The following is a 26,564-nucleotide window of genomic DNA, read 5'->3' as shown; positions in this document are numbered from 1 at the left end:
ACACTGACTGGCATAGAAACCGACCAATCAGAACCTAATCTGGGTGAACTGTGAAGGCAGAACCTAAGGTGGGGGCTGAGGAGGGGTTTTAAGGGCAACAGCTATTTGGTGTAAGGTGTGAGAAAGCAGTTCAATTTTTTAATGACCAGTTTGGCGGTATAGTGCATATGGCTGGCTATCAGTCCAGATACAGGGATTATGTATTTTTGTCTGCCAAGAGCATCTCCTCCTGCTGAAAAAGGCTCCCCCCCCCACCCCCATTTAAGCAATCCTATCCTATATAATCTATCTATACTACTAAAAGGGTAATACGTTAATTAGACCAGGTTGACCAGCCATCTTCCAGACATTCAATTTCCTTCTGAACAAAGCCATGGTGGTGGGGGCCGAGGCAGAGGCCATTAGGGGTGATCAGGCCGGCAGGGGAGGGCAGTTAAGGGCAATCAGGCAGGCAGGCAGAGAGGTTAGGGGAGATCAGGCAGGCATGCAGAGGCAGTTAGGGGCAATCAGGCAGGCAGGCAGGCAGGCAGGTGAGCAGTTAGGAGCCAGTAGTCCCAGATTGTGAGCGGGATGTCCGATTGGAGAGGGTGCAGGCTGGGCTGAGGGAACCCCTCCCCCCCATCCCCATGCACAAATTTCATGCACCAGGCCACTGGTGTAACTATAAATTCAAATATAAATATATAGTTAATGCATATATACACACATACATGTGTTTTGTGGGTGGAGATCGATGGATGGATGGATAAAGATAATGGTAGATAGACAGATGATAGGTAGATGATGATAGATAGATAGATAGATAGATAGATCCTCAGATCCAGGACGCACACAGAACAAGATGACTTCTTGACCGTGTTAGATGAACCGCATGTGGTGTCATCAGTTACAAGTTCATGAAAACAAGCCAATATCCCGGCAGTTGTGCCTGAGCATGTTCTTTCTCCGTCAGGTCGACACCCACGGCAACATTATCCTCAGCACCCTGGAAATCAGGAACGAGACGAGCGGCTCGGAAGTGCTCACGGGCATGAGCGACCCCAACACCACCATGTACTCTTACGACAGCGCCAGCATCCACTACCGCAAGCCCCGGGCCACCCGCGAGGCCTACGGGCATCCGCTGGACCGCCACGCGCACGGCAAGGGGCGCATCCGCAGGCGCGCCTCGCAGCTCAAAGTCAAGATCCCCGACTTGACTGATGTGAACTCCATAGACAAGTGGTCCCGAATGTTTTTCCCCATCACCTTTTCTCTGTTCAACGTCGTGTATTGGCTTTACTATGTCCACTAAGGTCTGTCCTAAGGGTTCGGAAACGACTGCTTTCCGCTTTTGAGTTTTAACCCCACAGGTCCCCACAGCGAGACTGCTGTGTTTTTGAGGTAAGAGATTCAGCCATCTAATTGGTTTTAGGTCTTGCATATCAATTTTATTACTGCACCATGTTTACTTCAAAAAAGGAAAACAACAACACTCTTTTTTTCCAGTCTACTGTGGTCCAGGTTATCAGCTCTTTCGAGCTCTGTAATTGCCATGTTTACAAACACCCTCGAAGAGAGACGTTAGATAGGCAGCTCTTGAGCAGTCCTTCCTAGTTGCCCTGGATTTTATCGCTTCATTTTTAAAATAAGAAAGAAAAGAGGGCCTAGTTCTCTGTGCAAGCTGCTTCCTGGTAAACTGTAACAGTCTCATACTGCCAAAAACAACAACACAATTTCCAGGATCTCAGAAGAAAAAAACACACAAAGCCATTGACCAGTTACAGATTTCCAGGAAGGAAACAAAGAGGAGCCTAGAAGAGAAAGACTCCTCCCACCCCTAATTCTCTGGCAGCAGGGTTCTCAGCTCAAGGAAGAGGGGGGAGGATTGGCAGGCACTGGTGGAGGTCATGCAAACCCAATCTTGCCAGTTTCACCTCCCCATTGAGCCAGACATTCTGAAAAATATTCTTTCTCAGACTTCCTGGCTGATTTAAAATTAACATTAGACTCCACCCTGGTAACCATTGAGAACATTTTTCCTTTCTTCTTGAGAATGAGGAGTTTGGGGGTTAGTGACTTTTTTTTTTTTTTTAACTACTTCAAATGAACAGCCCTGAACTCATTCATTAGCCTGGAATCACTTGACGCTGACATGAAGCCATGCCATCACATTTCCCTGGTTCCTGCTCCAGAGAGAGTGAGAGGAAGGGGGGTGGGAGAAGAGGGCTTCAAAGATGGGGATCGTGAGCAATTTTTGCTTCAGAAAAATATTGCTCTTTCCATGAAGAAGGCGAGACTTATCTGCTGTGAAAAGGGTGCCTGGGCAGTTACCTGAACTGCCAAATCTTAAATCAAATAGTATATATTTCTTAAGCCTCCCAGAGAGCAGTTTCTAATGGTGATAGGCTAGTTGCACCAGCGTCAACTGGCCCCTTATGGCTCTGCTCTCTGAGCTCTGCATTCCAAAATAGGAAACGATTGCTTCAGGAAATGTGAATTGCACCCATTTTGGTGTCAGACTTCTCTGAGGCCAGATTTCTATTTTAAAGGAAACCTTCAAAAGGGCAAAACCACAGATAACAACAATGACAAACTCACTGGGCCTTCGAACATTTACACCAGACCCTAGCTACACTCATTAATCGCTGTCATCACTGCTCTGCCTTATCTCTGTTCATAGGTTGCTTTGGTCATGGTCATCATAGGAGGGGCATCTCTGAGTAGCCCAACACATGATTCTAAATCGCTCTAACCAGCTGCAGATGAGACTCATACCATTTATGTCATTAAAGACCCATTGCTTTTATTTTTTTTTCTTTAGCTGAGCATCAAAGAATTCTGTATCTTTATTTGCGTGGTTGTGTGAGACCCTGAGTTTACCAATGAATTATGGAGGCGATTGGGACCTACTCCTTGGGTGTAAAATAAGGGTTGAGGAAATAATAGGATGATTGCCCCACTTAAAGACCTGGCTTTCTCCCTAAGGCTGTGATGAGGGTCCATGTTTACAATAGCATCAGCTGCTAGAAATTATAGTCTGCGTTGAAAGGTAAGGCTGAATTCCTATCGATGAGCCCAAGGAGAGAGAGTTGTAAGATATTCTACTAGAAAGCAAGAGGAAAAGAGAATCCCAGAACAAATGAATGGTTATGGCTGTAGTCAATATACGCTAGTAAAAATGTAAAAACTCTGCTTTAACTGGGAAAATCGTCTCAATGGTTTCATAAGAAATTAATAAGGTTACGGGGACCAAATTTTCATTCGGGTTTTAGTTGTATACTCACAATCCCCTGGTCAAGGAAATCTTTAGCTTCTGGGGATAAATATTTTGAAACTAATTAGGTCCTTGGCAGGTGAGATGCTCTGCCATTGTAAAAATCCCCCAAATGACTGTAAGGTTAATATTTCCAATGACCGCCCAGGAACCACTGTGTAGCCATCTATTTTAAACACAGAAAGGGAGACTTCTAGCTAATGCCTAACAGGAATAAATCATTCTGATGTCAAAGCTCTTTAAAAGTGTTTAGAGGTGAAATGCTAAATCAGAAAGGAGTACCCATAATCCATGTTCCTTAACAAAACAATTTTTCTTTATCCGTTTAGATCATTCTTCTTGGAAAAGATTGAGGTAATTTATATTTTTATTATTTTTTTATCTTGCCTTAAAAGTTTAAAGAATTTTATGCTTGTAGATGAAAATGTATCTCTAATGGGAAAAAAGAGAACATTTTGAATTCTTATATATTAACCTTTGTAAAATTCGTAAGCCTGAATATTCTGTCAGGCATGAAATGGTGTCACTGTCTGGCCCTCCAGATGGTAAGGGGTCCCAGCCACCATCATGCAAGTCCTGTTAAATAGCTCTGATTTTAGAGGCCATGGCAGCCAAAAAAAAAAAAAAAAAAAAAATTAAGAAGCTGCCATATTTCTCTTTAATGACCTCTTTTCCCACTTCTTTCTTCTGGACGCCTCCCAGCTGAACCCGCCCCTCCTTGGACCCCACCCACTCTCCCTCCAGGCTGAAAAATGCATGGAAACTTACCCGTCCTTCTCTGCCTCTCTCCCTTGTTTTGCCCAAAATGATGTACATAAAACATGAGAGTTGTTAGACATTCTTAAGTGCCCTCACACGGATCCTGTTGCTGAAAGATTCAGACCCATGCCTAAAACAGGGGTTACTGCTGTTCAACTATTATTTGGTTATTTTTTATTTTTTTTTTGCCATGAAAATAGCCATAATCTCCTTCATTACTGAAGTGGCAGCAAGGCTGAAAATTGTATGGACTCTCTTATGCTACCGTCATGTCCAGGGGACCCCATGTTCACAATCCATAAACTGTGACATATATTGTGTCATAAACGTAACCTGTGAAACCCAGCATGCATCCCATCTTTCACTGGACAGTGATGACTACACATTCATCCCTTCCACTCATGTTGTTTGGCTTAAAATGTCAGGGGTGACGTGGGTTACACTTACCAGCTTCATGAAGCAAAGACCCAGGTAAAGATGCGTTTGGCTTGAATTACCCAGGACTGTTGCCTCCATTCTCTACATTGCCAAATAGAAACAGCAGACTGGATGGTCATTCTGCTGAGTCAATGATACGTGTTTTCATACAAACCATCTTATTGTGCATTACAATCAGTGAAGGATTTTGAAAGTGCCAAGAGAAAAATGCGATGCGGAGAATAAAGTTTGGTTTAGGGATCCAAGAGTAGACTTTCCTTAGACAAACAGTATGTACAACACACAGAAATGTTGACTAAATTCCAACTTTCTAAAACCAATGACTACTTTATAAATATTCATTTCAAAAAAGAGCTCAATTAAAATTTGCCAAGTTCAACAAAAAAATAAGGTATATTTATAATGCTAGAAGGAAACTATCTTCAAGATTTCTTATATGGACAATTTTGAATAGTATCTGACCAAAGGGTGATATGCCACATTTTTTTTTTTTCTAATCAAAGTGTAATTGTTTATCCCAGAGGGAAGCAAAAGGCATGTGCCAGCATTTGTTCATGGTGGTTCAATCAGCAGTTACTGGGATGCGGAGGACAAACAAAACTATCTCCGTTTTCTGAACGCAGACAAGTAAACAACAAGGTACACTTGGTAATGGAATGTAGACTATTATGTAAACTTCCTTGTAAATTCTGTATATAGTTCATTGAACTGTTACTGCTGCGTGGTGGCCCTCGGCTTTGGGTGGGCATCTGGAAACTCTGAGCATTGTAAATAATGTCAGCTTCCAAGGCACTTGCTTTTCTCCATGAAGTGAAATGACTAGTGATTTGGGTCCAAACCAGAATCTTTTTAGCTCTTGCTCTCTCGCTGCCATGTTCTGTGTGCACTTGTGTAACTGCCAGGTGTCTGTGACCACTGCCTCATGCCCCACCCCCACCGGAAGGGACAGTAACTGCGGGGAAGGCTGCACCCCTGTGGGGCTCGGGGACAGCGCACCAGCAGAGACAGAATCTGTAGCCAGCTGCTCCTGGAAATGCGTCCTGGAACGTGGACGTGTTTCTGAGTCATTCGACCGACTTACCTGTGCTTTTCAGGGGGTGAGGAGTGGAAGAGATGATCAAAACCCACAGGTAATCCAAAGCTTCATTTGCACCAATGCTTTACCTTTGAACTTTCTCCCTTCCACAATGTTTCCGGGAACTTTTCCTAAGACTAGAAGCGGATGATGGATTTCATCAGGGTCAACGGTCAACTGTCCAAATGATGGGAAGGAGAAAAGGAAGAGATAGCGAATGACATTGATAACACAAGCTGGCTGACTCACTTCTGGAAGACCCAGAGGGAATCATGTCACTATTTTTAAAGGAAAAGAAAAATCTTGGGAATGAAAACAGGTGTTTTACAACTGGGGGGCCCAAGATATGTTTGATGTATGCTAATTAAACTTAAAAGAGAATTTGATAAGTAAGTATTCTCAACTGTATTTCTCCCCAGTCCTGATGTTCTTGGAAAAGACGTTCAGAATGGTGGGATGTGATGCCATAGATGTGTTTCCATGCAAACTGGCAGTCCCAGAGAGTGTGGTAGTGTCCACAGAAGTTCATAATATCCAGGCAAGCAGGGACATAGATTGGTATTTTCCTTAGTAATGTCTTAGAGTGTCCAATGTCTTTCTCAGAGGTCAGAACTTGGCAAGACAGGGCTTTTTGTGCCAGCATTTTAAGTGCCAGAAGGGTGCAGGGAGCCATCACTGTGAGACATTTTTGGTTCCAAGATGTGCCAATGAGAGTCTACCATCAATTGAATAAGAAAAATATCGTCTTAGAGCTAATCCATTTCTACATTCAAACTACATTGTGCTTTTTACTCTAAACGTGCTTTTTCTAGTTAACTGAAATCAATGACACCGGCAGAACATTAATTGTTAGAGGTTACAACTCAAAAGCAAACATTTGAAAGGGAAAGCTTTTTAATACAAGAGTTGCAAATCAGAAAATACTAAGGTCCTGGTAGGGTACGGGGAAGACTTTGGAGTTAGCTTTTACTTCTCCAGGAGCAAGAATTTCCTAATTGGAACTCAAGATGTCTAACGTTTGTTTTGTTTTTCCTAATCAAAAAGTCCTTGGTACATCAAGGGGCTCACAACCGTCCCTGATTGGCCCCTACATACCTTGCACATCCTGGAGCAACCAGCACTCATCACAAAGGCTTCAGTAGGAAGTCAGCATGGGAAAAGTCGGTGTAGTAGTTCTGAGCCAGCTGGGAACGAACTCCATTCCAACTCTGCCTGCATTTTTTCTGCAGACAATAGGAAAATAAATGAATAAAAATGAATCATTAACAGGCATGGGCAAGAAGGAAAAAGATGAAAAAGTCTTTCCCCCTCCTCACTCATCCACTTCAGCCTTTCAACTCATCCGAATTTCCGCCTACTGAGGCAGGCCAAATAAACAATACAAGAGGGGGAAAAATAGTAAGTGTTTTGATGAGCCACTCGGTAATGGCAGGGTACACTTCCTATTAGCACTCAAAGCTACTAGTAAAAATGCTGAGGATAACCCTTTTCTTTACTCGTTTTGTATATAAAGCACCATAATAAATTATAAACAAGACAATAAAAAATAAGTATATAAATCATTAACAGAGAGGCCAAATAACTTGGTGCATTTGCCTTAGGTATACAGGGTCACAGAATCACTAGCTTAAAATAGCCCCAGGGGAAGCCAGAGGACAAATACGAGCAGCCAGTGTTGCTATCTGGCCCGTAGTCTCCCTGGGCTTCCTTTTGAAGAGAAATGAGGGAGGGGGGAACATTTTTCCAGTATAACTTTTATAAGTGAAAAGTATTAAAATGTGATGTGTGTGTGCATTTTGCAGGTGTGGCTGTGTGAAATAGATTACCTCTCTTGTGTTCATCCCTTCCCAGCGCCATAGAACCCTAACCCTCATGCCTTAGCCCAATGAAACTGATTCGTGTATTTTTCCTCTTTCTCATTTCAACCTCAAAAGCTATTCTGCCCACGAATCCCTGAAAGCTTCAGCTTCTGTGGGCTTATATTGCACGTCTTCAATTGAATCCACACAAAAATAATAAATTTTAATAATTTTCCCAAATTCCTTCTCCTGTTGCCTTTAAGGGGTCTTGGGAGGCAGCTTGTATGCTCACATAGCCTCCTCTGAACTGCCTTGGTTACTTTTTTCTGCTTTCAGTCTTGATGTGAAGAGTACATGTGTTTACATAAACCTTCTCTCCCAGTGTAATTCAAACTAAAGTGGAAATAAAATCATCAGCTGAAGCCTAGGAAAATTTATATCTACACCAATGTTTGATGATAATACCATCTCTTTACCTTATAGCTGTAATGCAGTGAATTCATGCAGTATCAATTCTTTTTCGTTATTCATACCCTCCTTCAGCCTTAATTGTGCACCATTTAACAATCTATTATTCCTCCCAGAATAGCTTATCATTCAAGTAGCACACGACTAGTTACAAACCACCCTCCAGGAACTTGACCCATTTTACCCTTTCTGCATCTTTTTCCTATTACAGATTTTCACCCCTGTGCATCACCCTACCTACTCTGCCTTAACCTTCTAGCAGACACTAAATATAGTTAGTAATTGGACAGGTCATAATGCAAACTGTCTGATTTTCCCCTATAAAATATGTAGAACTTCTTTTTCCTCTAGATAGCATTTCTATACTTAGAAAACAGCGAGTTCTCTAAACATTATACTTAGCAATGTGCAACCCAACGTTAAAAGTTAACAATAAATGAGCTGCATGGTCAGCGGAGGGAAATTATAGTGGGATACACAACACCCTGGAATTCAGACCATGTGACCAGGTCTTTGTGCTGTCTCTACCACCGCCCAGTTGTGTGACTTTGGACATGCCATCAGATGAACTCCAACCTCCCTTCCAGAACTAAGTTTCAGAGGGAGTTGTTTTCATTTGTATAGGAGAGTCCCAGAAATACATAGGAGGACCATGGCCTCTGCTAACAGCCCCACAAATTTAATGATGTTCTTTATTGCGTGTCTTTGGGAGTAAGCCATCAGGTGTCAAGTTGAATTGAATTTAATACTTTTCTATGTTCCTTTTAAAAATATATAGAACATAAAGTTAAATTGGCAGGCAAGTGGCAAAAAAATTATTTTATTATTTTGGTAATGGTCTACAGTATTTCCCTTTAAGAGCATTGGAGACCCTCGGATAAAGTACATCGGGGTGGTCATTACTTTCAGGTTTCCAGAAGATGTCACTCAGCCAGGAAAAGCCAAGAAATACCCTTCATGAGTGGAAAAGCCAACTTCTAGGTAACATCTGAGCAGAAATGCTGCTGCAATCCCCTTCAATGCTGCTCCCCGTTCCTGGACCCCATCGCTGTCTTGTGTTCTTTTTGCCTGGATGATCCCTGTCTTGATTAGTTCAAAAGTGAGTGGAGGAAAGAGAACAATTTCCACTCCCAACAGCTGACTCTATGCCTGCCCAGTAAACTGCCTAGTTCTCCTTTTTTCCTTCTCCTCCACTTTCCCCAGCCCTCACGCCAAAGCCTTTCATTCTTCCCTTGAAGGAAAGCCCAGAAGGAATCGTTTTCACAGCAACTGAAGAGCCTAAATTGTGCCCTGGTTCTTTTTGGATGACATTGTTAGGGAACATATGACCCAGCTTTCCTAAGGTAGTAAAACAGTCCCAGGGGTGCGTAATGATCAATAGAACCACCTTTCACTCCCAAATTGTCCATTTACATGATAAGTTATAGAGTCACACTAATAATCAGCTCTCATAATTCCCATACCTGGAGGGTATGAGACATATTAATAACTTAATGTTAACACCTTGAAGAAAATGTATGTCTTGGCTCCCTATGGAATCATTTGTGAAGTCTGACCTGTCTTCTCCACCACTCATGGGCACCTTCTTTCTCCTTGTTCCCCTTCTCAGCATCCAGCAAGCTAATCCTCAGGTTTTCCCTACCCTTCCACTGCCATGGCCACACATCCCAAAAGCTTCTTGTTGCTATGCTTGAAGTTTTACACTTTATCCCCATTACCCAGACTTCCCTCTTCCTAGCTCCTTCCCAACAGGATTATAAATCAGGCCAACATCATCCAAAAGCCAACCATGCGCAACCTTCCCACATTCTGTTCACTCTCCTGCTAGTCCTCCCTCAATTCTTATGACCATTTTGTCCTAATAATAGGTATTTCATTTGTGCATTTCCCAGTACTATTGCAAATAGATGCTCTGCCTCCCTAAATAAAGTATAAGATCCTGAAGGGTGAATGCCCCATTTTCTCATTCTGTTGTATTGCCCAAAGCATCTATTATTCTGCACATGGTAGAAGAAGGTCTGTTAATGCTGATTAAACCACCCGCCTTGGTGATTGCAGCCATAGAAAAATACATGTCTCTAAGGGGCAATACTGCAACATTACACGTACTACTCTGTGAGGCAGGTGCTTTCCCCACACGCCCCCCATGTTGTTTGAGCTCTATAGAGCCTACTGGTATGTCTACAGATCTCTGAGTGAGTTTAAAAGCTGCAGTCAAAGTTACATTGAACCCAGGCTGGGGTCTGTGCATAGTGGTCACTGAGATTTTTTTCCCATTGCTTATGACTAAACAGACAGAATCCTAATACCACCCTTCTAGATTCTACCAGTTCTGGCAGAATGGAACATTCTGTGCTGATAACTACTGCTTTCCCTTATGGAAAAAGGGAAATCTTTACTTAAAATTCATTTTTCCTCATTTCCCCATGTTTGCCTTCTTAAACGCCTTTTAAATCTAGGTTCTGTGGGGCTGTTTGTGCTCGAAGCTGGGAGTACACTGCCTAGTTAGGAAACTTGAGAATTCAGATAATACTTACAGAGAGCATTGAACACCAAATTTCAGTCCTGCCAAGAAATAAACAGAAGTTTAGAACTATCTAGAGGAATGGGCAGTTCTTGACATTCATCACTGTCCCTCAAGACTGCATACATAAATGTACAGTAAAATACATTTTCTCCCCCCTTTCAGTAGTTAACTTTCCTGTTCTCCTGTTATATTATTTACACGTTAGCATAGGAAATATATCATTTGCAAGCCTTACCTCAAAGTGGCAACCAGCCACCCCACTTTCACTAGATAGCATATTTTTCTACTTAATCTTCCCCCAAATACACCGAATTTCTTTTTTTTAAAGCTAATGAACTCACATTAATCTGTTTCCTACATATTTTAAAAATACTCATTGGATAAAGCTTGAAATATTTTATATTTTGCAACAGTGCCCCTAAGACATTTTTTAAGGAAGCTTCTTGATTATTCTATCTTACTGCCGTGTCATAGAAACAGAATTATATATCCAAGTGACATTTCCCATTCAGAACATCCACTACTCTTCTAAGTAAGGAACTCTTGTGACCAGATATGCATATATTCATTGACTGTGTTGCTCTACTTCTCCATTTAGAGAGGACCAGGAACCCTCTTGATAAAACGACCATGTGGCATTATTACAAAGTCATTAGGTTGCATGAAGTTTCTGGAAATCCCAAATGATATAAATGTTTACAAGGAGCAAAACATGTTTGACATCTTTAAATGACCACCAGGCAGCATTTTATGCCATTGTGATTGGAACCTAATGACTAATGTGAAACGATGTTGACATGTCATTTAAAAGGTCAATGGAAATGTAACTTGGAAAGATTAATATTGTATAAATCCAAATAACACTGTTTCTGAGAGTAGTGCATCTGGGTTAGGGTGGCTTGCTTGAAAAATTCTCTTGGCTATCCATCATGCCTGAATGGTTATTTCACTCCTTGATCTGGGGAGACCTGGCAAAGGTCTGTGCATGGTGATTCTGGGCGTTTGGGAAAGCAGGATTCATTAGGCTAAAGAATGAGAAGATTATTATCCTGCCAGCAATGGAACACCTCTTTGGCTACCACCTCACCTAAACCTTGGTTAAATCCAAAAATTGTTCTAACTCACTGCAGTGTCATGGAAAATCCAAAAATCAGCTAAACTTTCCAAATCAGACTCCTGCCATTTTCATTCATAGCACCCTGTACTAAGTAGCTGGGGCTTTCCAAAGCAGGTGCTACCTATCTACAGAAAGAAATTCACAACTTCCGTTGCCTCTCCAGTTCCGTTATGCTAAACTCACCAAATAGGTTAGAAAATGTTAATTGTTTGGTTCCTTGTGATTTCAACACTCCACTAGTCAATTTGCCAAATTATCTAGTCACCCTCCCCCCAAACATGATTTAGCTCGTCCCTATCAGATTGGTATCACAGTTCTTGCAAATGCTCTCTCCTTCTTTGTCAGCAGGCAGAACTCCTTTCATTGCAAAGAAACGTAAATCACAACATCTTAATGTTCTTTTGCTCTTTTGACATAAAAGCATTTGCCTTCTTCTATAAACAGATACTTTTGTATATCTACCTGATCCCAAATAAAGCTAAAATGGCAAGAATGAGCATTTCTGGAAACCTATGAAATTTTAATAAAAGGGGACAGGTTTAACAAATGTCAAGAAAAGAGGGGTAGACTCCTTACTTTTATAATTCAAGTTTCTATTTTGTATTCATCTATGAGCATTTTCTGACTGAAACTGCGGCTTTGTCTAATGAGACTTGTATGATTTTCTGTAGTTGCTTTTTACATTTGGAAGCAAACTTTCCTAAAGTGTGCTGGATTGTCTCCTTTCTGTTAGGGATTTGATTAAAATATTCTAGCTGTTTCAGTTGTTCCTTGTTATGTGCTTAAAATATGTGATGTTATGCCTTTGCCATCTCAAAAACTATCTGTGGACAAAATCCATGAAGCCTGCCGACTGTGATCTATACACATGAAAGAAGAAATAGATTTTTCCTCTAAGCAGTGAATCAGTGCATAAGAAACTGTTCAGCATCCTCTGATTCCTGACCCTTTTGCCCTTCATGGCCTTTTTTTCTATTCGTAATCATTCATTGAGTAATCGTGTATTCTTGTACAATGCAAAATCAACTTACATGCAATCAGGTAAGGACACAAGACACACTTGTGCCCTCAACTTCAGGACTCACAGATACCCTAGCAGTCACAGGACTGTAGTTCACTCAATAGTTGTGTTAACGATGTGGCTTTGCTATAAACTAAGTTGCTGTTTTCTTTACTTTGGACTCTAAGATTTTAAATGTTGCAATGAATTAAAGAAAACGTATTTGAAGGCTGATCTCAAAAACCATCAGCTATTCCTCTGAAAGCCGTTGTGCAGCTTCTGAAATGTAGTTTATTGCTGTAAATATGTACTATTTATGTTCGCTTGTTTATTCCTAAAACAAATAAAAATTTTTTATTAAAAATGCCTACCTGTAAAAAGTTTACTTTGTACTATTTTAAAAACATGCACAACTTCAGATATATTTGTATAATATTTAAAATGTTTAAAATTCTGAATCTATCATTTGAGAGCTTTTATGGTAAAATTTAATACAAAGCAAAACCCTTATATTTGGAAGAAATTCTTTGTAGTATTATCCAACAATTGGGGGGAAACACCAACACTTTCCCAGGAGCTTATTTCTGTACCACTTTGACTTAAAAAAAAAAAAAAACTATACTAGTATATATATTAACACACCTTACAAACATTTGAACAAATGGACAGTTTGTAAATTAGAAAAAAAAAAGTCCTCTTATATTAAAAAATGCTGCTTAAAGCAGATTTTAATAACATCCATTTATGAGGTATGTTATGGCAAATTTCAAATTTTCACTGTAAATATATTCATTAGAGTTGGCCTACTTGTCAGCCTTTCCTAATTTGAAAACTTCCAACCTCCAAACTCATTCTCTCCCTTCAGAAATATGTTGGCAGTAAAATAATTAACAAATTAAAGGTGTGAAGCTTACTTCTCCATTAGTTGGTGCTAAGCGTCTAAATTCCAGAGTAGGGAGGACAAAGGTCGTTAAAAAAGGAAAAATATGGCATGATTCCACTCATATGAAGTATTTAAAGTAGACAGACTCGTGGAGCAGAAAGCAGAATGGTGGTTGCCAGGGGCTAGGGAATGGAATTGGAGAGCTGCTGTGCTACGCGTAGTTTCAGTGACACAAGATGTAAAAGTTCGAGAGATCTGCTGTACAATGATGTGCATAGTTAATACTGTACTGAACACTAAAAGTTTTGTTAAGAAGGTAAGGTTCATGTTAGGTGGGGTTTGTTGTGTGGTTTTTTGTTTGTTTTGTTTTGCCACAGTTAAAAAAAAATGGTACAGTGACTTTGAAAAAGTTTGGCAGTTTCTTACAATAATTATGCAATAAAATCCAGCAATCACACTCCTAGGTACTACTCAGTTAATGTGAAAACCTGTGTCCACATAAAAATCCACTGGTGAATGTTTACAATAATTGGCAAAAAGTGAAAACAACCAATGTCCTTCAATACACGAATGAATAACCAAACTGTGGTACAACTATACAGTGCAATATTATTCAGAGATAAAAAAAGAAATGATTTACCAAGCCACACAGAAACATGGAAGAATCTTAAATGCATATTGCTAAGTGTAAGAAGACGGTTGGGAAAGACTACATACTGTAGGATCCCAACCATATGACATTCTGGAAAAGGTAGAACTATTATAGACGTTTTAAAAAAATCCCTGGTTGTCTGGCGTTCAGAGGAAGGTGTAAAGGGCTGAATAGGTAAAGCACAGGGGATTTCTAGGGAATTGAACTATTCTGTGCAGAGGATACATGACCTTTGGCATTTGTCAAAACTCAGCACTATTCAACATAAAGAGTGAACCTTAATGTGCGCAAATTGAAAAATCACTTAGGAAGCTGGGTGATTTTTCAATTTGCAAGGAATACAGACAATGATAAATAAAAACAAAACAAAAACAAAACTTAACTGTATTACAAATATATAAAACAACCTCACTGGAACATATTATTAAAAGAACATTAGGTATGAAGTCTGAATAAACTATGGAATTTAGTTTAAAATAATATACTTATATTAGGTCATTAATTGTAATTAATGTACAATACTAATATTACACATTAATAATCTGGGGGAAAATGCATGTGTGGTATATGGGATCTCTCTGTACTTACCTGCTCAATTGTTCTGTAAATATAAAAGTGTTCTAAACAAATATAGTCTATTTACAGAAAGAAAAGAACAAGCTACAGATTGGGAAAACATACTTACAAGACATACATATGATAAAGACTATAGCCAGGCTATATAAAAAACATCCCAAATTCAATAATAAGAAAACAGTCCCATTTAAAAATGGGCAACAGATCTAAACAGTCAATTTGAAAACCTGTGTCCACATAAAAACCCACCTGTGAATGTTTACAATAAGATATACAGATGGCAAATAAGCACATGAAAAGACACTCAATATCATTGTTTTATTAAAAACCACAATGGGATACCACTACACACCTATTAGAATAGCTGAAATTAAAAAGACTGACTGACAAGTGTTGGTAAGGATGTGGAGAAGGAATTTTCATAGATTTTGGTATGGAATGTAAAAATGGTAAAATCACTTTGGAAAATAGTTTAGCAGCTTCTTGAAAACATAAACTACCACACGTCCAGTCATTTTGTTCCTAAGTATTCATAGGAAAGCTTATCCTACATAATAAAAGGCTAATATGCAAATTGTCCCCCAGGCAGGAGTTCGACTGACCAGGAGTTAGACGTGCGCTGACCACCAGGGGGTGGTGTGGAATGTGATGGGCCCCGACAAGAGCAGGACTGTGGCGGGATGGTGGAGTAAGTGAGTGGGTGGTGCCAGGCCAAGGCCAGCAGCCGCTAGGGACCCTACCCATGCACAAATTTCATGCACTGGGCCTCTAGTGTCCATAGAAAGACATGTATAAGAATTTTTATGTATATATATATATGTATATTAAACAACCAAAATATACATTAATAGGTAGATAAACAAATCTTGGTAGACTTTTACAGCAGAATACTTGACAATAAGGAGTGAACTATTGCTATATGCAACAACATGGATGAGCTCAAAATAATGCTGAAAGGAGCCGATCACACACAGACAGTATCAACTGCATGATTTTGTTTATATTAAACCCTTGAAAATGTGAATAAATTGGAGTCGTTCATGACAGGAAGTAGATCAGCAGTTCTCTGGGTGGGGGGAAAGGGCACAGGAACAGGGATTACAAAGGAATAGGACACTTTCAGGAGTGACTGATATGTTCACCACCTTGATTGAGGTGATACTCTCCTGGGTGTACATATATCATCAAAACTCGTCAGATTGTATATGTGCAGTTTATAGTATATCAGTCAGATTTCAATATGCTAATGTAGTGATAATGTGGTACTAAGTAGACCAAGATTTTTTTCCTTCTCAGAGAGGAAGTTCTGTATGGTGGGTGGAAATTCAGGACTTTCAATAATGACATGAGGAACTTGCACAAGATCAATCAACTACCTCCCTAAGTACACTGTTTAGTTCAGCTGATATATATTTTTTCATAACCAAAATTTCCCAGTGAAGAAAGTATATTGATGAACATTCTGGCACCAGGTCATCTATAATCATATATATATAAAGAGGTAATATGCAAATTGTCCAGGATGTCGTAACATCATGACCACTCAGCAGGAGGCTGCACATGCAGGTGGGCAGGAGGGGATTGTGTGTGTGGTGAGGCAAGCCACGGATGGCACAGGACTGGAGAGAAGAGGGCCTGCCAGCCACAGTGCACCAGCAGTCCCACCTCTGCGTGTGAGCTGCACAGGAAACACCTTTTCTGACCGCTCGTTGTCTAAGCTCCTGGTACTCCACTCCAAGGTGATCTAGGGTTTTTCCACCTCACTCCTGGAGGAAAAAATGAAGGTCCGCTGCTAGAGGGGCTAAGAAATGTCATATCCTGCCCTAGCCGGTTTGGCTCAGTGGATAGAGCCTTGGCCTGCAGACCGCAGGGTCCGGGTTCAATTCTGGTCAAGGGCATGTACCTAGGTTGCAGGCTCCTCCCTGGCCAGAGCCCAGGTCAGGGCTCATGCAGGAGGCAACCAATCGAGGTGTCCCTCTCACATTGATGTTTCTCTCTGTCTTTCCCTCTCTCTCCCACGCTCTCTAAAAATCAGTGGAAAAATATCCTCAGGTGAGGATAAAAAAAAAAGAAAGCTCATATCCTATGAAAGAGACATCTTGAAAATGTCTAAAGTTGTAATTTTTTCGTGAAGGGGCTGAAGTCTGTGTTGATGAGAACACCTTGGCAGCTGCTGTGGGAAGCAGTGGCAGCAGCAGCGGGGTGATGGGGGCAGCGTCTTCCCCTGATCAGTCTGGTCACCTCCCACAGAGGGAGGCCAGACTGTGGCTTAGGCCTGCTCCATCAGTAGGACATCCCTTGAGGGTTCCTGGACTATGAGAGGGGGCAGGCTGGACCGAGGGGACCCACACCCCCAGTGCATGAATTTTCGTGCACTGGGCCTCTAGTCTATATAATAAAAGCATAGTATGCAAATTATCCCCTCAACAGGGAGTTCAACCAGGGGTTGGGGCTGGCCAGGGGAGGAAAGGGAGGCCCCGGCCAGCAGCCGGCAGCCACTAGGGACCCAACCAGCAGAGGAATTTTGTGCACTGAGCCTCTAGTCTACTATATATATAAAAGCCTAAGTGACCGGCTGCACACTGACCACCAGGGGGCAGACGCTCAACACAGGAGTTGCCTAGCTGTGGTCACTTGGCAGTGGCGGTTCTTGGGTGATGCAGCCGGAACCAGAGAGGAGAGAGCCCGATTCCGGGGTACGTCATCCAAAAACGAGCCTCTCGCAATCTGGGACCCCTCGGGGAATGTCAAAGAGCTGGTTTCAGCCTGACCCCCACAGGCCAGGTGAGGGACCCCACCGGTGCACAAATCCATGCACCAGGCCTCTAGTTAACCTATAAATAGCTGACTGGCAGAAGTCTAAGATACATTTTGAGAGCACCATCTAGATTACACTCCGATATGTATTAACCTCTCTAAGTCTACCCTCATCTATATATAATGAGAATAGTAATAATTGCTCTGGACACCTCAAATAATAGCCTGATGCTCTCATGAGCTATAAAACTTACAAATAGGAGGTACCAATTAATTATGTATTATTGTACTATGTAGAAAGTAATTTGAAATAAAGCAATACAATAAAATAAAATTGTTTTTATTTGTTCAGAATGCTTATCTTTAAACTTAACTGAAATTAAAAATGATCTGTTTGCCAAAAAAGTTAACATCCAAAACTGTTAAATTCAATATTGAGTTTATAAAAAATGGACATAATTTTACCTATTTGAATAGTAATATATAAACTATACAATGACATATATTCTTTTTATCAGCTCATGCTCTCCCAGACATAGAAATACAAGAGTAGCAGTGTTATTGCATTTTTCCTATGTTCTAGTGTAAGATTTTAGTTTGTAGAATTCATAAACTCAAAATTGTCCACAGACAGTTTTTTCTTATTCGTCTGAAGAGCTTCTTTCTCTAAGCATTCTTACATTTTATCTTTCCTTTGAAGTATGAGTAAGATATGGAATCTCCTGAGTTATTTATAGCTTATAGTCTTTAAAAGTTATTTTTAAAATATTACAAATTAGTCATATATATATCCATAATACACATCTTTGATATTCACATACTTCTTTTAGCAAGATTCAAGCTTATTTGTGCTTTGTATGTTAACATTACTTTAGAGCCTATTTTTAGATTTCAGTAAAACTCGGTATCTATAAAGATCTGTCAAATATTTAATAAATGAAGCAGAACAGTCATTATGAAAATATAAACTGCTACTATAGCTTTTTATCTTTAATTTTTTAATGCATTTCCTGTCAACCATGTAATTTCCTGTTCTTTAGGGAACTTGATAAATTTTTATCTTTGTCATCTCAACACGGCTGCTTTCTCAGCGTGGCATAATAGTATATTGCAGGTTTTCTGAACACACAGTCTTCCCTGTCATATCAGTTGTAACAGTGGAATCTGATAATGCTGGTATTCATCATTTCCAGTTATTTGAACTGCCGAATGACCTTAAAAACAAAGAGGACAGGGGAGAATCAGTTTATACCAGAATGATGCCAACATCTGCTGTATGAGATGCTTTATAGTCTGTGAAGTGCCTCAAGAACTGAAAACAAATACACTGCTCAGTAAGTGATGGCGCAGGCCTGCCAGATCCATGGTTCAGAATCATTTCACGTTTATACCAGGCTCTACCACACACCCCACAGACCTTTAGCCCCATTCAAAGGCAAGCCAGTACCAGTTTGGTGACTGGGCAGGTGGACCAGTCATCAAGGCACGAAAACGGCTGAACAACGGCAGAGTATGAAGGGAAGCTGAAGTATACCAGGGTTTAAAAAAAGACAGACACAAGAAGATTGGTTAGTGGCAAGAGATTGGTAAGAGAAACTGACTTTAATCACTGAGATTGATCACTAGAGAAAATGCTGAGCAATAGTGAAGGGAACATACATAACAAAGGTAATTATTTTTATTTCTTCCTCACAGCAGCAGTTTCTACAATTTAAATATTCTTTTTCTCATTAATTGAACACTGGGAATGGTTACTGTTATTTAGCCCTTCCTTTGTAAATGTAAAGCTGTTAGTCACTGTCATTCATTAGTTCTATCTTGTCTCAACTGGATTTTGTCATAACGATAAGGCATATTTTTGTCTCCTATAGTTAAAGCAATTTTCTATTATTTGTCCAGTTAAATAAGACACTCTTTTCTTCAAGATCATGCTATTTTAAATCATAAAAGCTCTTCAGAATTAACTAATATCATATTCCCAAGGTAAAAAAATTAATTTTTATCATTAATGTGCACTGGAGCAAAACAAATCTAGCTGTTAGAACGGCACTATTATTCTCTCGAAAATAACTACTTGATAAATTATGCTCCAAACAAAGTAATTAAAATTATAAGTTATAATTAGGTTAATGTCTAAATCTAAAGATACCATGTATATAACAAAGTATTTTCTGTGCCTGACATAAAATATCAGGAAGAAAAGAAATATTAACAGCAAACTATGAGTTTTTTCTTACATGACTCTATTGGTATCTATCAAAACTTAAACATTTAAACCACAAAACAAAATTAAAGCAAATACCTTATTAGCTGCTTCCAAGGAATTTATTAGGTTCTGTAGCTCTTCTTTACTCATTTCGATAGAATATGGTTTGACTTCACCATTTTCTTTTACATCTAGATGAAGGTTTAAAAGTGGCATTTGTAATGTTGCAATCTTGTCACTGGAAAGTGCAAGCTGGTTAAAATGAGGAAAACAGTAATTAATAGATATTAAACAGGCCTATGTTAAATATGCATCAGAGCTTATGAACAACACATTTTATAAAAAAAGTACTCCTATTCGCTGTTCAGTACAGGGAAAGGTGGAAGAAGTAGCATCCAATGGATCTAAGATATGAAAACTATTCTTTATGACTCTACTTGAAAAATGTTTTTAAATGCTGTCTTAACAACACATTACAGATTTTCCTTGGAGGTAGAAACACATTTACCAATACTGGGAAGACTATAAGGTCTAGAAAATTCCAGCCCGAAATATATGTTAAATATATACATATAGCTGCACTATTTGAAACATGTAATGATTTACAGCCCCAGTTAATGAAATTTATCATTGTAAAGTTATTACACCTGGTTTGGATATTTATAATATACTGATGTCCAGTTAATACAAAAGATATAATTTTAATTATCTTTGATATCTTTATGGAACATTACATCCTCAAAATGAAATTTTAGATGTGCACTATAAAAAAATAAACATTTCGTCCTATTCAAAAACTGAAATAAAACCATACTCCTAAATAAACAGATTCTCACCTTTAACTGCCAATCAAAATCCTGTAGCTGTGCAGAGGAAATATCAACTATTTCGTTTAACAGAGTCTGCTTAATTTCATCTTTTCTACTTTTCAAGCATTTCATGATAGTTTCCTGATGAGACGAATTCAACTGATTCAATTGCTGAGATATCTATGAACATAAAAAATAAATGGTTAGAAAATAAGTGAAAGGACCTCTCCATCTAAAATGTAAGCCCATAGTTCCACTCTCCTTTCACATACACTTTAAGATGGTAGTAAATGGCCGAAACCGGTTTGGCTCAGTGGATAGAGCGTCGGCCTGCGGACTGAAAGGTCCCAGGTTCGATTCCGGTCAAGGGCATGTACCTGGGTTGCGGGCACATCCCCAGTAGGAGATGTGCAGGAGGCAGCTGATCGATGTTTCTCTTCCATTGATGTTTCTAACTCTCTATCTCTCTCCCTCTCCCTTCCTCTCTGTAAAAAATCAATAAAATATATTTAAAAAAAAAAAGATGGTAGTAAATGAGAAAAAAAAAGATACTTCTCTCACTATGAAAAGAGTAAGATGAGAATGCATAACCAGAAAACTAGGTTTTAACAAATTTTTGCAAAACAGAAAGTAAAGGAAAAGGGCTGACTGATGAAGAGCATGAAAGTGATTACATCTGGAGACTACCAAAAAAAGCTGGTATAGTTATATTAATATATCAAAATGTTAACAACTGTGTAACTGTGGTATGGGAATGTAGGTGTCAGCTACTTAACTTTCAGTTTTCTTCTATGACATTTAAATGTTTCACAACTTAAAAAATATAAACAAACAAAATAAAACTACAAAAACCCAGAACTTCCACAATCAGATTTTCTACTTACTCACAATAATGAGGTTTTTCTTGTTAGCTACTTACGATGGCCCTTGTATTATATAGTGTCCTAAAGACCAACTTAATAAAAACTCTGACCACTATTTATTATTTATTATAACATATAGGAATTTAGACTACAGTTACCTCTTCATCAGATAATTTTTTGCCCACTACAGCTTTGAAAAATTTGGTAATATCTTCCAGAACATGCATCCATTCTGTGGAATCCCAAACACTTTGATAATCCTGGTAGAGAGGATAAGTTCGGCCACAAATGCCATCAATTATTTTGTGAAGAAGCTAGAGAGTAAAAACGAAATAAATGTAATTATGAGTAAAATTATAAAACAGATTTATCTCCCTTACAGCAAACATGAACTTCTCTTGTTGAAAGAAGTTCATATCATCTGCAAGAGCAACTGAGGTTGAAATGTAACTATTTATTTATTTATTTATTTACTTACTTTTGTTAATCTTCACGGAATATATCTTTTCCATTGATTTTTAGAGAGAGTGAAAGGGAGGGAGGAAGGGGCAGAGAGAGAGAGAGAGAGAGAGAGAGAGAGAGAGAGAGAGAGAGAGAGAGAAATATCTATGTGAGAGACACACTGATTAGTTGCTTCCCGCATGCACCCCAATGGTTTATGTGCCCTTGACAGGGAATCAAAACCGTGACCCTTTGGGTGTGAGGGCCAACACTCTAACCCAGCCGTGGGCAAACTACGGCCCGGCCTGAGGACCCGAAAGAGCGGAGGGTTCTCTTGCTCTCCCCTCCGCTCCTTCACCAGCAGCAGTGTTAACATGTATTAGTTCACACAAACACTCCATCCATGCTTTTGTTCCGGCCCTCCGGTCCAGTTTAAGAACCCATTGTGGCCCTTGAGTCAAAAAGTTTGCCCACCCTTGCTCTAACCCTTGAGCCACACCAGCCAGGGTGAAGTGTACCTACTTTTAATATTATTTTATTAATTAAAAGTTAGAACTTCACACACACACACAAAGTATCATTTTGTCCATGTTCAGAAGCTAAAAAGTTATACAGATACACTGGTGTTTTTCCAATGTTACTGAAAGGAAGATGGTGAGTATAAAGGATTCATCTTGAGATTCCTTAGACATTGTATTTATACCAATTACAACAACAAAAAGTGTTTAACTCTTAGAGCAAAGTCTTTTACTGTAGATCTACAACTTCATTTTCCCTTGCCCCCATTTTTCACAACATTCATACTTACTTCTTTTGGTCCATCCAAGAAAGCCCTCAGTACCTATCTTTTCCTTTTTTGCACTCCTTTTTCTCTATCCTACCTTAGTATCAGCAATGGAAATCCTACCACATACATAACTGAACACAGTAATTAAGACTGTAAATTTTGGAATGAAACTGGCTAGTCTGAATATTAGTTGTACTACTTAACTAGTTTTGTCAAGTTATTTAAAAGTTCTGTGCATGTTTGCTGATGTATAAAAGAGGACAATATCCATATCCTCGTAATGTTGTAGGGATTAAATAAGAAAACATGCAAATCACTTGCCACATTGCTGGCATATACAAGACGCTTAAACATTGCTAGCCATTATCATCATCATTATTAGTATCACTATTGTTACTACTACTACTACTACTACTAATGTTCCATGCCTTTAACATGTTAACTGAGTACCTACCATGTCTGCACTATTCTAGGCAAATGATTAACATGGTATTCTTCCTCGGGGGCTATTTATGTCTTATACGAAGAGTATTTCAACCCAAACAACTTGGAAATGCATTTTAGCAGCAAGTCCTTCAACTCTTTCCCCCTGGATCATACTGACTCCATTTTAAGGAATAATTTCTCTATGACACCACACATATCAGAACAGAGGTGAGCGACTGGTGACCCCGCTTCCAAAAGCTGGCTAATGCGCCATATGAATTTCTTCATTTGTAAAATCAAAGGAAAGGGTTAAGAAGATTTTGTTGTTGTTGTTTATCCTGGCAGGAATTAAGTAATTTCATCCCTTCTATTCACTGTCCCCACCCCCACTCTGCCACCACACTCTCCCCACTATAAAATGGAACAGAGACAAAAGGCAGGCCAAACTCTGGAACTTATAAAAGGTACTTACCACACACCCCTCTATCACCGTATGTAGGCTAAGCACCCATGCCCACCCTTCACCCACAGTGAATGGAACAGAATAGGGACTTTTGCAAAGCTGCCCACCACTGGTATCCAGACGACTGTCCCAATGATAACGCTGAGTTTAATGTGCATGAATTGATTACTGTCCTCAACAAACACCGATTTAAGAACCACCTTGAGCCAGACACAAGTCTCAAGAATTGGAGATATAAAACAAGTATCCACCCTGAAGGAGTTCAGAGTAGGAGAGAGACCAGAGGCAGGAGGACCAGCTAAGAAGTTGTGTTCAAGGAAGACTTCACAAGGCCTGAACTGTAGGGGAAGGAGATGGTGGGAGTAAACATATTAACATGTTAATTACAGCACCAACTGTCAGTCGTGGACTGCGGTCAGTAGGCAAAGAGAAGCACAGCTCCCAAAGCTAATGCTGAAGCTCCATATCGCATATATTGCTTTCTCTCGCAGTCAGCAAATTTCCTTCAGGTCTAATACTTGGGGCGCTAAGTTTTTTGCTTGAAAGTTCAAAGGGGGAAAAAGCCCTACTTCTCAGTCAGATTTTGCTGTTATAGCAACCACTGGGCTTTCTTCCTTTCACAGTTCACAGTCAACATACCGTTATATGTACTGTCTCCACATTTCTCTCATCTTTCAAACTCACTAAAGTTTTGCTGCTGCCCTAAGCAATACGTACTTCAAGATGCCAGTGCCCTGGGTGGTAAGGCTAAACACAGGAGCACGGCACAGACTGACTCCAGCCTCTGACTCCTGCTCACCTGCCTTCGCTACCCTCCTCTGCTTCTCACTCTGCATTTCAGCCTCTAAGAATTACAGCAGGTCCTCAAAGCCGCCCTGGGCGGGTGGGGGGGGGGGGGGAGGAAGACTTCTGTCCTCCAGCCTCTGTAGCTGCTATTCCTCTGTTTGAAACATTCCCCCGCCCTCTAGCCGGTCTGGTTCCTACTCATCCTTCAGGACTGAACCTAGAAAGAAATCTAGATGCTCCTGCTTTGAAAACCTTCCCTTGCCCCTTCAAATCTGGGTTGCTACCCCTCCCGCAAACGCATGACTGGATAACTCCAGGTTTCCTTCCTAGACAGCCAGCTCCCCGGGGCACAGACTGGGTCTCAGTCACCATTTGGCCGGCCCCCGGGGCAAAAAGCGAGGGGCAGCCGTCAGGAACAGCTGGGTGAACAAATGGATGAGGCTTTCTGCTTAGGCTGGAGGTGCCAGCCTGCATGTCCTCTAGACTCCAGCGGGAAAGGCCGCCCTGGGACACATTACCTAGTCCAGTCGCCCAGTCATTGGCAGCACTCACCCATTTTTTTCCTGCTCCCTCAAGGGGCCCAGGTATGCTTCTCCCGGTCACCACGGTAACCCAGGCACTTAGCACTGTGCCTAGAGCCAGGCAGCGTTTGGGAGGTATATGTTGAATGAATGAATGAATGAATGAATGAAACGAAACTTAGGTGAGAAGCTGCAAACCACCGGCCCACGAGGTAAGCTTTCACAGACTACGTGACAGCTCCGCACCCCCCGGTGTCACTGGGTTCCGGGCCACCCAGGGAGCATCGGGCCACCCCAGGAGCAACGGGCCTCCCCCCACCCCCACCCCAGGGTGTGGGTGCGGCCGGCCCGGCGGAGTCTGCGCGCAAAGCCCCGAGGAGCAACTCCCGGCCACGGCGAGGAGGTGGCGCCCCAAGTCTCGGCCTCCACCGCTTACCCGGAGGAACAGGGGGCCGGCCACCCGAAACCCCGCCCCTGACCCTCCCTTCCCTGGGCCGCGAGCCCAGCCCGCGAACGCGTCTCGGGTGGACGGGCCTGACCCCTCACCTGCGGGCCCCGCTCGGCGGGAAGCTTCTGCAGCCGCCACAGCGGCGTCCCCTCCTCGGACTCCATCTCTGGGCGAGCAGGCGTCCGGATCACGTGACAAGACCAGGCCGCTCCTCCCCCGCGTGACCCTGGTGGGCGGGGCCCGGCGTGGCTGTGGCTCTCTGGTGCGCGTGCGCAGAGTCGCAGCCCAGCCTTTTCTGCCTGCTGCCGCACTGCTTAAGCACAGTTGCATGATTACTTTGAAGGTAAATTTGCAAATCTCTCAAAGCAGTTTTCACCTTCATTGAGAGTCTTACTGAACTTTTTCTGCACTCCTTAGAAAGCCGTATTTGGATTGCACCGGGCCCATTTGTCCTGGAGGTTTGCTATATCTTACTAAAGTATTCTGATTTGGAAGGTGAATTAAGGGTTTAATATGGGCAAGATTATCCCATTTCCTAGTAACAGATAAGAGAGAAGTCACTATGGTTGTCATTTTTTAAAAAATTTTATTTATTGATTTGAGAGAGAGAGAGGCAGGAAGAGAGAGAGAGAGAGAGAGAGAGAGAGAGAGAGAGAGAGGAGAGAGAGAGAGCGCTTTGTTCCACTTATTTGTGCATTCATTGGTTGCTTCTTGTATGTGCCCTGACTGGGGATAGAACCTGCAACCTTGGCTTATGGGACCACACTCTAACCTACTGAGCTACGGGGCCAGGACCCACTAGGGATGTCATATTTAAGCAAGTAAAATGCACAGGTGCCCAGTTAAATAAGAAATTTCAGATGAACAACGGATAATATTTTGTTATAAGTGTGCCATAATGATTGCATGGGGCACACTTATACCAAAAATGTATAAGCAACAACTTATATTTTAACTTCTTAAAATATTATAACAAGATAATATTTTGTTATAAGTGTGCCATAATGATTGCATGGGGCACACTTATACCAAAAATGTATAGCTGTTTATCTCAAATACAAATTTAACTGGGTGTCCTGTTTTTATCTGTCAATCCTAGAAGTCACTTACCTGAGCTAAGAGGCTCAGCATGACATTAAAATCAATCGGATTCTAGAGCCACACTCAACATTGGACTAACCCTAAAACCCAACAGCTTTTCTGTATTTCTCTCATTATTACAGTTATTCCTTTAACCCTACCAGACTGCTGTACCGATTTTTAGGTAATTTCCACACGAAGGTGGAATATTGGCGCTAGATGAAAGGTTGATGAAAGGTAGACCTATTTTCTACAATGTCTCCAAGTTCCAACTTATTCTAACCACTTGTTTGCATGTTGCTAACATTTTTCTATATCATGTTGTTTTTTTTCTCTTGAATGCTCAGGAGCCCAGGTATAGGGAACAGTTAGGTTCAGGGCCTCAGGTCTAGAACTCAGCGGTGATAAGACAGTCCCTGCCATAGGA

At 40.8% G+C, this 26,564-nt stretch overlaps 2 protein-coding genes across 3 annotated transcripts in view; one reads left to right on the top strand and one right to left on the bottom strand.

The window, feature by feature from the left end:
* The window catches only part of GABRB1 (gamma-aminobutyric acid type A receptor subunit beta1), a 365,506-nt gene extending 361,636 nt beyond the window's left edge, over positions 1–3,870 (top strand). Inside the window, exons 9-10 of one of the 2 annotated variants that reach the window (XR_013995819.1) lie at positions 953–1,383; positions 3,586–3,870. Coding sequence is in view for 1 of the 2 variants with exons in the window: in XM_081088362.1 (XP_080944488.1) it covers positions 953–1,294 (342 nt within the window). In the remaining variant the exon portion in view is untranslated. Of the gene's footprint in view, positions 1–952 lie in introns of both variants that reach the window. The other variant, XM_081088362.1, reaches the window with a different exon arrangement.
* Positions 3,871–17,631: 13,761 nt separating this feature from the next.
* COMMD8 (COMM domain containing 8) lies at positions 17,632–25,245 on the bottom strand. Its single transcript, XM_081103165.1, has 5 exons — positions 25,156–25,245; positions 21,344–21,499; positions 20,350–20,502; positions 19,610–19,765; positions 17,632–18,521 (listed from the first exon to the last, which is right to left on the bottom strand). Exons 1-5 carry the CDS (start codon positions 25,219–25,221, stop codon positions 18,501–18,503), a joined length of 552 nt encoding a protein of 183 aa, XP_080959291.1. The 5' UTR covers positions 25,222–25,245; the 3' UTR covers positions 17,632–18,500.
* Between the last annotated feature and the right edge of the window lie 1,319 nt (positions 25,246–26,564).

This window comes from Myotis nattereri (genome assembly GCF_964212035.1).
Source record: "Myotis nattereri genome assembly, chromosome: 1".
In the NCBI taxonomy this organism is placed as follows: Eukaryota; Metazoa; Chordata; class Mammalia; order Chiroptera; family Vespertilionidae; genus Myotis; species Myotis nattereri.
The sequence above is the reverse complement of the archived record's forward strand: the minus strand, read 5'-3'. Positions and strand labels throughout refer to the sequence as shown.